Here is a 13700-nt window from a genome sequence, read left to right on the forward strand (position 1 = left end):
CTACGAGACCTGGCGCCCGCCGGATATCCACGCACACCCCAGCCACCAGTCCCACCCTCCGTCCCACCGGTGCACCTTACAGGAGGATCGGTCCTTCCGCCGGCCCCGTCTAGGCCCCCCCACCCACCGACGCACCCCGCAGACGCTCCCTTCCCAGGTCAACCGTTTTCCCCACGAGCGCCGTCTAGGGGTGTTGAAGCTGCCACAGAGATCGAGGCCACGCTCCCGGAGTCACAGACGCCCGAGCCTCCACCAGCGTCACCACCAAAGCTTCGACGATCACAGAGGACGACCAGGGCCCCTGATCGACTGATTGCTTCATTTTAAAGAATATATAGTTAATTGTGAATCTGTAAATAGTTACAAAACGCTGTACGGAGGTATTAGTATTACAGTACCTCCATAACTATAATTTCTACCACGTTACCATGTTGTAATATCAAGCCACCACCCCCGTCGGACTCTTTTTTTTTTAACAGGGGGTAAATGTGGTAGTCTGTGTAGAGGTATTACTGGACCTGGTAATGCTGGAACACCATTGTTAGATATTGTATCTTTCCTATTGGTCAAGCTGTATGGTAGCTCCGCTCTGCAAGGCGAGGTATAAGAGCCCGGCTGCCCCAGCAGCCTTCTTTCTGTACCTGAGCTGCTGGGGGAAACATCTAGCTTATTAAAACCTTCAGTTGGACTACAACCTCGCTTTAGTGGTCATTGATCGTGCATCAACCCAATTGACACTTCATTCTTAGGTATGCTTGGTATTGCTCCTGGCATACCCTTCTGCACTCTTCATTGAACCAGGGTTGATCCCTTGTTATTGGTAGAGGGGGGATTACCCGGACCATGAGATTACAGATTGTGGTTGAATACAATTCTGCTGCTGCTTATGGCCCACAGTATCTCATAAATGCCTAGTCTTGAGTTGCTGGATCTGTTCGAAGTCCATCCAATTTAGCATGGAGTAGTGCCACGCAACACGGTTTGGGGGGTGGGGGAGGTATCCTCAATGTAAAGTTTGAATTCTGTCTCCACTAGGACTGTGTGGTGGTCACTCCTGCAGATGTACCTGCTGCAATGGTACTTGAGAGCGAATTGCAAGCTAGAATCTAACTGAGGGCTTCTGGATAATATAAAGCAAGGCTTCCCAAACTAGGTTGTGATCCGAGATGACATTTTGGAGCTGCAAGCTCCGAGGCAGCAATGGTAGCTGTGGTGCTCTGACCCACAGTAAGTCAGACTGGGCCATGGCAATTTTCAAGCCTCAGAGTGGGGTCACGATGGGAGAACGTTTTGAAAGCACTCACTGACATAAGGGCTGCCTGTGTTTTGGGATTAATATAAGGAGGCTCTGGATTTCTGGAGAACTATACATTTTCTCTTTCCATTTTGTTAGCTGGGGAACAGACTGTGATGCGTTCGTTCCCTGTTGCCTCTTTTACCAAAGAGAAGAAGATTAGCCAGCAGGATTTCCAGGATGTGCTCCAGTTGCGTTCCTCCACCTTTCAGGTAAGACATCTGGCGAGCTTTGGCAGTACTAATTGACCCGATGAGCCTATTTTACAATCTGTAGATATCCGGAAATCTGGGGTGTAACATACCGTTTATTCATACTGACTCAGTGTAGTCATGGCTGAAGGACATTCACACCAGCTTTGTCTATCCCGATTGACCCTACAGTCCCCAATTTGTAGCGTCTAATTTTATCTTAAAGGATTTCAGGATTTCCACTGCTTTGCTGTATTTTGATTAATGTTAATAAAATCTTTAGTTTTTGTCATTTACTGATAAGTTTTGTTGGTTTCTTGATCTACTCTCTGGGCATAAATTAAGCCATATCCCTTCTTCCCTCTCCACCACACTTTCCATATTCCTAATGGTTCCGTCTTAGTGATGTTTTCCCTAAATTTATCTGGACTCTCCATTTGAAGTTTGTTTGGATTAAACCTATTTCTCCATGGAACTCTATTCTTTGGTGTGCCCCCTTCATGAAGTGCTTGTCTGCTTACAGCTTGTGTCTGGAATTAATGGGGCAAGTGAACCGTCACCTCCCCCCATGTCTTGTAATGGTACTTGTTTTAAGCAATTAGGGGAGAAAATAACCTGAGAGAAATCGTATATTTATCCGTTCATTGAAGTAACTGGCTTCTCAGCACTTCATTGTAAACTCTGAGCCATTTTACCGAGGTACTTTAAAAACCACAAAGGGGCTTTGTATAATTTTTCCGAAGCCTGTCAGCAGGGGGTAACCCCACCCTCGTTGTTTCTCATCCATAGACATGTTTCTTTTTATTTCCGAATAGTTGATGAAGATCACCTTTGATGACGAAGTGGCATCTGAAATGGTAGAAATATTTCGGAAGCACATCCACAAACTGAGGTACCCACAGTATGTGCACTACACCTTTGCATTCACTGTAGGCCAGTCGCCCAAGCAAGTTGTGGAGTCCAAGCAGAAGGAGAAGAATCCATCACTGAGGTGAGCTGGGGAGGTGTGTGGCAACAGCTATGAACAGAAGTCAGCAGGGCGACTTTCAGTAGTGCTGGTATGGCCCTTCCTGCCCGTTGTGCTTTAGTATGTTGTGCCACCAAATGTTAAACCCTCAGATTTCAGTTAGCACTTGAAGATTGAAGAGATCATCACCTGCTCCACATCCCCTGACACATTCAAACCCCTCCTTGCCTGGCATGTGAGGGCAAACAGTGTAGAGCATGGATGGAGAAATCCTGCAACTGCTGCCCCACAGTAAAGTACAGGTGTGTAATTCCACTCAGCCTAGTAATTTAACGTCTGATTCTTTTCTAATTTTGGCTCCCTGTTTTAGTCATTTTGATCCATCCTATTATGAAGGAGCTGACTGATAGCTAAGCTCAATTCTATGGAACCCTTTCCCCGCTTGTAATTCACCCAAGGTGCCTATTCTCCAGGTCTGAGTTTAAACCATAAGCCTTGGCAGAAAGCATGGGGGCATCATATACCTCTGGTGACTATGAACGCAAAGCCACTCATTCTGTCGATCTAACTCCACCCCTGTTGGCAACATGCCCCCTGCCGCCACCACCACCAGGGCCAGGACACATTGACAATTTTATTCTTTGTTGATCCGTGGGAAAAGAAAAAGCACTTGCTTATATGGCCAAAGGGACCTACCTGGACATGTCCCTCATGCAGCACCACAAGGTACACCATGGGAAAGGGCTGAGGCCCTATGGTGCAGATCACCGAAAATATGCTCCTGTCAGGTGTGTGCTGCTCAGAGCTTGACTTATGCTCTCCCTGGTTGCCTCCCTTAAATTCAAGACTGACTTCTGATGGATTACTAAGCAGCAAAGTGCATTTAATGTGTCTCTATAGTTCCTGGCAGGTGCATAGTCTTGAGTCAGCAGCAAGTCAAAGTTGCCAATGTACCAGCATCTGGACTGGCCCGTTTATGGTTTCAAGATTTTTCGGGAATTAATTGATATCAACAATCAGTAGAAATCAGTCCCTTTGAAATTAAAAGTGGTTCTGATTTAATCCATTCAGAACCATGTCAAAGAATATCATGAAGAATGCAAAGAAGACAATTGGACGGCAGTACGTGACCAGAAAGAAATATACACCCCCAACATGGGACCAGCGAGCTTCTCCCGCCCACGGTGACAATCTAGAACAAATATCCGGTATGTGGTCAGTCTGTGCCAGGTAACTGGGGCTTGCTAGTCAGTGCTGGGTCTAGATATTAGCAAGTGGGACATGGGCTATGAGGGACATCGGAGATGCTTCTTGTTGCATGAGTCTACGTTTTGCACTGTGCGGCAGCTCGAATGGCGGAAGCATTGCATTGTCGATGAGACCGTATTAATAAAATAGTGTATTGTCAGGAAGCAGCATTGAGGGTGTGTTGCATTGTTGGAGAGGTTTGCTGTGAAAGGTCTGCACTGTTTGAGGGCCAGTGGTAAAGAATGCTTCACAGTCGGTGGTGGGGGGGGGGTGGTTGTCGTGATGTGGCTAAGACTGAGGGAGCGTTGCATTGTCTGAGAGGCCGCAATGAGAGGGCATTACACTGTCGGAGGGGCCATAATGAGGGAGTGCTGCACTGTTGTAGGTGAAATACTGGACAGTGCCTCACTGTCAGATACACAATACTGTGGAAGCGCTGCACTGTAGAAGAGGGCACTTTTGAACGATCACTAATGCCAGAGCGTTGTACTGTTGGAAGATCACTGCAGCGTTGCTGCATTGTCAGAGGAAGGGCAGTATTGAGGGGGCGCTGCATTGCTCCTTCGTGCTGCACTTAGCGTCAGTCCAGACCATGTAACGGGCACCGTGCACCCTGCATGTTCCTACTCTACAGCTATCCAACACTCCTATATGTCAGTGTTTGAAGCTACTCATCTGGCCTTCCCTGATCTCGTTCCCCCCCATATGTTTCTTTCTGCAGTTTCCGAGGAGATAGAGCAGAGTGCACTGACACTTTCCAGCACCATTAAATCAGATAAATCAACCATGAGCCACATGGTAGAGCGAGCTTGTTGTCGTGACTACCAGCGCCTGGGCTTGGGCACGCTCAGCAACAGTCTGACCAGGTCGAAGAATGAGCCATTCAGAATAACAACAGTAAATCGCATGTACAGTGTCTGCAGGAGGTGAGTTTTCATAAAATCCAAGTCTGGTTCGGACAGTTTGTTATTATCGTTTGGGCAAACCAATTTCTAAACTGCTCAGTAGTAATAGTTGGAGTGCAACACCCGCATCGGGAAAAATCCTTCCTGCATGAACCCTGTCTACTCCTATTAGAATTTCATAGGTTTCTATGAGATCCCTCTTCATTCTTCTGAATTCCAGTGAATACAATCCTAAGCGATTCAATCTCTCCCCGTACGTCAGTCCCACCATCCCAGGAATCTGGTAACCCTTCGCTGCACTCCTCTGGAGCAAATCATCCGTCCTCAGATAAGGTGACCAAAACTGCACACTACTCCAGATGTGGCCTCACCAAGTTCCTGTATAATTGCAGCAAGACATCCCTGCTCCTGTACTCTAATCGTCTTGGCAATGAAGGCCAGCATACCATTTGCCTTCTTTACCTGAATGCTTACCATCAGTGACTGGGGAACGTGGACACACAGGACTCATTTCACATTCTCTCCTAATTTATGGCCATTCAGATACTAGTCTGCCGCTTTGTTTTTGCTACCAAAATGGATAACTCCGATTTATCCAAATTATACTGCATCTGTCATTCATTCACCCACTCACTCAACTTGTCCAAATTACACTGCAGGATCTCTGCATCCTCCTCACAGCTCATCCTTCCACCCAATTTGGTGTCATCTGCAAATTTGGCGATATTACATTGTGTTCCCTCATCTAAATAATTATGAATTAGCTGGGGTCCCAGCACCGATCCCTGAGGCACCTCACTAGTCACTGCCTGCCAATTTGAAAAAGACCCGTTAATTCCGACTTTTTGTTTCTTGTAGGCCAACCAGTTTTCTATCCATCTCAATGTACTACCCCTAATCTCATGCGCTTCAGTTTACACGCTAATCTCGGGACTTTGTCAAAAGCCTTCTGAAAGATCAAATGTACCACATCCAATGGCTCCTCTTCACTAACCCTACTAATTACATCCTCAAAGAATTCCAATAGATTTGCCAAGCATTATTTCCCCTCCATAAATCCATGCTGTTTCTGTCCGATTCTGCCACTGTTTTCTAGGTGCTCAGCTATAGAATCTTTGATAATGGATTCTAGAATTCTCCCCACTATCGACATTTGTCTTTCTGGTCTATAATTCCCTGTTTTCTCTCTACCTCCCTTTTTAAATAGTGGAGTTACATTAGCTACCCTCCAATCTGTAGGAACGGTTCCAGAGTCTATAGAACCTTGGAAGATGATCACCAATGCATCCACTATTTCTAGAGCCACTTAAGTACTAGGATGTCGATTATCAGTCCCTGGGGATATATCTGCCTTTGATCCCATCAATTTCCTCAACACCATCTCTTTACTAATATTGATCTCCTTCTCACTAAACCATGCGTTCCCCAACATTTCTCACATCTGATTTGTGTCCTCGTTTGTGAAGACAACCAAATTATGCATTTAGTTGCTCAGCCATTTCTTTCTCCCCTATTATACATTCCCCTGTTTCTGACTGTAAGGGACCTACATTTGTCTTCACCAATCTCTTTCTCTTCACATACCTATAGAAACTTTACAGTTAATTTTTATGTTCCCTGCAAGCTAACTCTTGTGCTCTATTTTCCCCCTTCATAATCAATACCCTGGTCCTTCTTTACTGAATTCTAAACTGCTCCCACTCCTCAGACCTGTTGTTTTTCTTGGCCAATTTATATGCTTCTTCCTCGTCTCTAATCTCCCTTGTAAGCCATGGATTAGCCATCTTTCCCATTTTACCTTTGTGCCAGACAGGAATAAACATTTGTTGCAGTTCCCCCATGGGCTCCTTGAATGTTTCCATTGCCTATCCACTGTCATCCCTTCAAGTAAATGATTCCCAATCAATCAAGCCAACTCAGGCCTCATATCATCGTCATTTCCTTTATTATGATTCAGGATCCTAGTCTCAGAATCAACTACTTTACTCTCCATCTTGATGAAAAATTCTCTTTTAGAATCTCTTCTAACATCGTTCCCAGTCTCATAGTCTCCCTTGTAAATACATTCAATAATTGTGATATTATGCTGAGTTTGTCTTATGCCTCCCTTAATGTTCCTTCCTATCCTTGTCTAGATTTAGGTGTCTGTAAAACAAATGACCATTAAAAAAAAAAAATGTTCTTTGATTTCCTTTTTTTCCCTAATTTTCTTTTACCTACTTCATTTTCCTTTGGAAGTCCTCATCTTTAGTGTCTACATACTTTGTGAATGCTATTCTCTTTAGTTTCAGTTTTGCTTTGATCTCCGTGTATATTTCTTCTCAACAGGATTGAACACCTTTTAAAATATCTTCTACTGCTGTTCCATCCCTTCGTCAAAATATTTTTCTGTTTTATCTTTTCTAGTGTTTCTCTCATCCTAACTGCCTTCCAATATCTTACCTTGGACGTTGTTTTGTTTCTTCATCATTACTATAAACTCTATATTGTGATTACTGTTGTCTGCATGTTCGCCTGCACCTACTTTAGTTATCTGCTTTGGTTCACTTCCCATCTCTCGATCCAAAAATAAATCCAGAACACATGATAAAAACTCCATTTCTTTTTTCCGTCACCTTTCTTGCTAATTTTCTTGAGGTTAGTTGAAATCTCCCATTTTATTCTATGTCTTTTACTCATTCTGCATTTTCAGCCATATATTTCTTCCTTCATTTCCTCTCCATTATTAGGCAAACCGAGTAATGTCCCATTAATGTGATCATTCCCATCTTATGGGGAGATGGTGGTTGAGTGGTAATATCACTAGACTAGTAATCCTCTGGGGGCATTGTTCATATCCCCTCTGGCTTTCACCCAGCTGGGGGAATTTAAGCAAATCTGTAATGGTGACCATCAAACTATCATTGAGTGTCATAAAAACATGTGGTTCATTAATGTCCTTTAGAGGAGGAAATTTGCCATCCTTACCTGGTCTGATGCAGTGGTCAATTTAGTTGAGCTTGCTTGCCCCTCAGTTCAAGGGCAATTAGGGGTGGACAACAAATGCTGACTTGTCAGTGATGCCTGCATCCCATGAAAGAATTTTTAAAAAACGTTTCCTTTTTCTCAATCTGTGCATTGTTTCTATCTTAGTATTAGTTATATCTAATTTTTCTACATCCATATTTTGTAGGTAATTAGTATAGCAGTCCAGCTGCAAACGGGCTACTTCGTGGACTGGATAAATCCATGACTCACCAGGATGAAGTACAAGATACTGAACCTTAAAGCAGAGAGCCTTAGTAATTGCAATGTCTAAAAGTCACAGCACAGGCTGTTGTGGTGCCAGCAGGATGATTCTTTGACTGACCTAATATTTTTCCTTTTCAGCTACCCTAGCCTCCTGATTATCCCGCAGACTATACAGGACAGTACGATGCAACGTATCTCACGGTGTTATAAACAAAACCGCTTCCCTGTTGTGTGTTGGAGGAACTCTCGCACGAAGGCAGTGCTCCTGCGATCGGCTGGGTTGCATGGGAAGAGTGTCGTTGGCCTCTTCAAGTCCCAGAATGCACCAGCTGCAGGTATTAACCATGATGTCAATGTGAAGAAGAAATGTAACCTTATAGAGAGTGTAAGTGTAGGTGTGGCATGAGTTTGGCTGCTGGCGTGTGGGTGACTGGAGGGGGGCACTGGATTGTGGGTGGCAGGCGTGTGAATGTAACAGGCTTACAGGCACTGAGCTTTTTCAGGCAATGGGACTGTGGATGTTCCAAAGTAGAGACAAGTAGGCATTACAGACAGTCGCAGCATGAATGTTACACATTAAAGACATGGGTGTGTAGACGTTGGATGCTAATCGGTTGGTAATGCAAACTCTGAGGACTGACACTCCGGTGATGAACGGAGTTGATGTTTAGGCAATTGAATGAGATGCTGATCAACGGTCTTGTTTTGTCCTGGATGGTGTTGAGCTTCTTGAGTGATACAGCTACACTCATCTAAGCACTATATCACATTGTTGATTTGTGCTGCCGATGTTTCGGGGATTCAGGAGATGTGCCATACCCAGCTTCTGACCTTTAGTTGCCTTTACATTTATGTGACTGCTCGGGCAAGTTTCAAATCAATAGTAACCTCCAAGATGTTGATATTCGGGTATTAAGCAATGGTGATGCCGTTGAATATGAAGGGGGGATGGTTAGACTCTTTTTACATGTAAATATATTTCCTAACATCACTTCTGAAAGGCCCAGCTCTAACGTTTAGGTTGTGTTTCCTTAATATCTTGTAAACTTCGTTCAAATCACCCCTAAACTTCTAAATTCCACAAATTTCCAGTGTGTGTCATAGTTACCTGTAATTTAATCCTTGGAGCCCAGGTCTCATTCTGGTGAATGTATGCGTGACTTGCTCCTGGTGCCATCATGCAGATCTGAGAGATGAGGGCAGTGTGTTCACTGTGTTCAGTCTTTGTGGTTTGTGTTTTCAATGTGATTTTGTCATGTTGCTTTATTAGTTGGTATTTGAGTGTTTCAACTATGATCTGATTCCCTGTTAACTGTCTCTGTCCTTCGCCTGTGAAGAAGCTCTTGTTAAAAAACAGATTTTTGTTTCAGATTCTTCTCAGACAGACTCCACCAGTTTAGCACAAGAAAAGTATTTACAGGCAGTGATAAACTCCATGCCGCACTACGCGGACACAGGTGGTCGCAACACTCTCAGCGGATTCACGTCTGCTCACATGAACAGCTCAGGTTTGTTGTGTCTTTCTGAGATTTATGTTCTCACAAAGTTATCAATGAAGTGAAATGTATACTGCTTGCACCTGAATGGCATTGAGCTACAAGGTATCCTGACATTGAATGTCTGGAAGGCCATTTATGGAGTACAGGTATAATTCTGGTCAACCTACCTCATTAAAATAGTTTGTAATCTCTAACCTGCTCAGTTTGTGAATTATGTACTTTTGTCCTCTAATCCTGACGTAAGGACAATAATTTCTTTACTCACATTTTACCTCTATCTTTTGTTATTTAAACACCTCAAGTAGCCACTTTGCCATTGAAAAGACAAACTGAGTCCTTGATTTTATATATGGAGGCATAGAATGCAAGAGCAAGGAGCTAATGTTGAAATTGCATAAAGCCCTTATTTAGGCTGTAATTGGGGTATTGAATTCCATCATTGGAAGGGAGTGAAAGCGCTATTTTGATCCACTCAAAGCTAGTTCGGAAGAAGAGTGACACTTATGAAGATTGATCTCTGTTGGTCCATCGTCAGCCAGCGTGCCCTCTGCTGACCTGCGCTTCTCCTGTTTCAACTTCTGCATTCTGCTTGCTTTGAGCTCTGCTGCATCGTGTCCTTTCCCCTGTACCTCTGCTGATGTAGAATCTTTCCGTGTCCTGTTATATTCAGGGGAACCTTTGCTTGACCCTTATCCTGTTATATTCTGTAGACTCGTCTGATAAACAGAGGCAGCCTAAAATTGGTGTGCTGATGAAACAGGTGATGGGTGGAAAGGAAGAAATGACGAACACTTTCAGTCGCGGAGGTGAGAATCACTGAACCGTGTGGCATGTACAATCAATATAATCAACTTCTTGTGATTTATCGCTAAGATTCTTTTCCTTCAAAATTCTTCATTTCTGAGCTGTTTCCTTGGTTGAAGTTTTCCTCCAGCAGGAGAATGGGCTTAGTGGAGCTGCTGAGCTGAACTATTGGTGCTTATACTGGTGCTGCTTTGTGCTTCGTCAATAGGGATCTTGTGTCTGCTTCCCATGTAGATAGAAACTGCAGAGCAGAGCATGGGACTATGAAGTAGGCCTGCAATCATTCAGGAAGAGCTGAGTTGATGGACAACTGGGACAAGTCCAGGATTTGTAGCATGAGAAAGGAATGGAGCACAATCATTTAATTTATAGCACAGCACAGAAAGTGAACTTTCAGCCCATTGTGACTGAATGTGCCATGCCAAAATGATGGGAAAGTTGTTTTGCCCAAATCCACCAATGGCTGTGTTTGGTTTAGCAGGTCTCCACTACCATATGCGGAAATTCTCTGTTCCTATTTTGTGTGTATATTAAATTCTCAAATGGAGTAAGATTGGCAGTTTTAGTAACAATATTTTGCTAGGTCTAGCTTGTGTCGGCCTCTTGCATTCCACAGTGCCGTGAAAACAGTAAAAGGTGCATGGGGTCATTTTAAAAGTCCTGTCCTTTACAGCGTGGAGGCTTGTTAAAATTTATTGGATGCACACCACTGACATCTGCCATGAAGTGTTTTATGTGCATTTCCGAGCTCTGTGTTGTTGAAATAAACTTCAAGAACTTCTGGTGACGGTTATGTGCTGAGGGGACACACATCAGGTGGCTCTTCTCCAAACCAGAACCAAATAGGCACTTTTAGGCAAATTTTGCCCGAACATTTGAAGGCAAATTAACCTCAAAGGAGAAAAGAAAGCGACCACAAAAAAAAGTGCCAGCAAACGGGAGCTTGAGGGGTCGAAGGGACAGCAGAAGTAGCAGAAATAGCCACAAGCAACAGGCGGACGAGCCGGCGGGCCCACGAGGCGAGGGGGCCACGGCCATCCAGGAGAGAGGGAGACCATCGACCCGCGCATCAGCCTCCCCACCCACCCGCGCATCAGCCTCCCCACCCACCCAACCACCTGGAGACGGATGGAAGACCTTCCTCGTGAAGGAGCTGACCGCCATGCAAGAGGCGATCAGGATCGATAATCCAGGTGGCGGTCAAGGTGACGGAGGCGATGGTCACCATGCAAAAGACAATCGACAGGTTGGGGAAGAAAGTGGAGGCACAAGAGAGGACGATCCACGACCTGGAGAGAGCCTCGATGGACCAGAACGACAGGATTGTCGCCCTGGGAGCAGAGGTTAAAAGGTTGGTGGCAGCCCAAGGGAGCTTAAAGGGGAAAGTCGAGGACCAGGAGAACAGGTCCCTCTGACAGAATACTCAGATTGTGGGCCTGCCAGAAGGCATCGAGAGTAGAGACCCGACGAGCTACATCACCCAAATACTGGGCAACCTAGACGGGAGAGACAGCTTCCCCAACTCCCCAGAACTCGACAGAGGACACACAGGTCGCTCAGGCCGAAACGCAAGGCAGGGGAGCAGCCAAGAGCGATCATCGCAAAGCTACACCGATTTCAGGACCGAGAGGATCCTGCAGTGGGCAAGACAAAACAGAATGAGCACATGGAAAGGCCACAGAATCCGAGTTTGCCAAGACATTGGGGCAGATCTGGCAAAATGCAAGGCTGAGTTTAACCAAGCAAAGTCAGCCCTATGCAAAAGCGGGGTGCGAATTGGTGTGCTGTTTCCAGCCAGGCTCTGCATCATGCACCAGAACAAAGAACACTATTTGAATACCGTGGCGGAGGCAAACAAATTTGTGCAGACCAACAGCCTGGACAGGGGACAGGCGAACCAGCGATAAAACAAGGAGCAAAGAGGGGACTACCAATGGGGAACGGTGATGAGAATGTATGTTAAAAAGAATGTAAATAAGAAACTGTCCAACATATAAATATCAGCTGCCCTATCCGTTACATTGTCCTGTAAAAATTGAAAAATGCCAATAAAAATATTTTAAAGAAATAAACACTAAACAGCAGTTTGTGGTTCGAGTGTTACTTGGGTTCTGAGGTCTGAGAGAACGGTGCAATTTTACAATCGCATTTGTTTAGCCAATCGGAATACTCAATTCCATAAGCCTGAGAGGTTGTGATAGTAAACAAGACCGAAATCTGAGCACTTCTGGCCATAAACAAGAGCCCCCTTCGAACCCCCACTCGGGAAGGTGCATTGGTTTACAAATGTCCAACTCCGATCGGAGGAACTTTTCAGCGTAGCAGCATGACCTTCAGTTACTTCCAGCCTTCAGGCGTATGTCATCGATAGTTATAGGTGGGGTATAGTCAGAGTTTGCTGGTGATTGGTGCATTATGTGTCTGAAGGTAATTTAGATTACCCAATTACTTTTTCTAATTAAGGGGCAATTTAACGTGGCCAATACACCTACTCTGCACATTTTTGGGTTGTGGGGGCGGAACCCACGCAGACACCGGGAGAATGTGCAAGCTCCACACAGACACTGACCCAGAGCCGGGGTCGAACCTGGGACCTCAGCGCCGTGAGGCAGCTGTGCTAACCGTTAAGCCACCATGCTGCCCACACCTCTGCCTTTCCTGAACCCACTTTGACTCTGGCAGTATGTGCTCTGCCAAGTGGCTTGCCAATCTGCTGAGTCAGACTTTTACAGGAATTTGTGGGCGGCACAGTAGCATAAGTGGTTAGCACTGTGGCTTCACAGCTCCAGGGTCCAGGTTCGATTCCCAGCTTGGGTCACTGTCTGTGTGGAGTCTGCATGTTCTCCCCGTGCCTGCGTGGGTTTCCTGCGGATGCTCCGGTTTCCTCCCACAAGTCCCGAAAGACTTGCTGTTGGTTGAATTGGACATTCTGAATTCTTCCTCAGTGTACTTGACCAGGCGCCGGAGAGTTGCGACTGGTGGTTTTTACAGTAGCTTCATTGCAGTGTTAATGTAAGCCTACTTGTGACACTAATAAAAATTATTATTATTATTAAATTGTAGCATCTATGAATGGCTGGGGAATGGATTGTTGGCCGTACATTGTGATACAATTTTGAGTTTGACAGCCGTCTGACATCGCCTACATTTGTTCATTTCTCCTGGGATCCTGTCTGAGCCTGGAACTTTCCTTGATGGTAGAGATATGATGGCTTTGTCAGACTCACAACAGAAGGTTTGCTGTTCAGGTTTTCACACTTGGCTTATCAGTGTCATGTATAACCAGTATCAGTGTGCCATCTAATAAACTATACTGGGATTAATGTGGCCTGCAATGGATTGTAGTACATATCAGTGTGACCTGTGCCGAACTGTAATGAGTGTCAGTGTGTTCTGTAGCACACTAATAGGTACCATTTTTAAATGTCAGTAAGTTAGGATAAATGTTTAATGGAGACTGATATGTCTGTCCAGTGCCAGTAACGTACTGTGAGACGAGAGCAAAGTACTGCTGGAAATGCTCGAGGCTAACTCGCCTGTGGAGAGAGAAACAGAGTTAGG

At 45.0% G+C, this 13700-nt stretch overlaps 1 protein-coding gene across 8 annotated transcripts in view; it reads left to right on the plus strand.

Moving 5' to 3' along the window:
* sbf1 (SET binding factor 1) overlaps positions 1–13700 on the plus strand; it is a 217908-nt gene that overhangs the window by 167758 nt on the left and 36450 nt on the right. For 4 of the 8 annotated variants that reach the window (XM_072471256.1, XM_072471258.1, XM_072471257.1 and 1 more), the window contains 7 exons: positions 1394–1506; positions 2301–2476; positions 3524–3660; positions 4422–4626; positions 7975–8171; positions 9207–9344; positions 10046–10141. In XM_072471256.1, coding sequence (XP_072327357.1) covers positions 1394–1506; positions 2301–2476; positions 3524–3660; positions 4422–4626; positions 7975–8171; positions 9207–9344; positions 10046–10141 — 1062 coding nt within the window. The remainder of the gene's footprint in view (positions 1–1393; positions 1507–2300; positions 2477–3523; positions 3661–4421; positions 4627–7974; positions 8172–9206; positions 9345–10045; positions 10142–13700) is intronic. The other 4 variants (XM_072471259.1, XM_072471260.1, XM_072471261.1 and 1 more) reach the window with 1 other exon arrangement.

The sequence above is a fragment of the Scyliorhinus torazame genome, chromosome 13 (assembly GCF_047496885.1).
Source record: "Scyliorhinus torazame isolate Kashiwa2021f chromosome 13, sScyTor2.1, whole genome shotgun sequence".
NCBI lineage: Eukaryota > Metazoa > Chordata > Chondrichthyes > Carcharhiniformes > Scyliorhinidae > Scyliorhinus > Scyliorhinus torazame.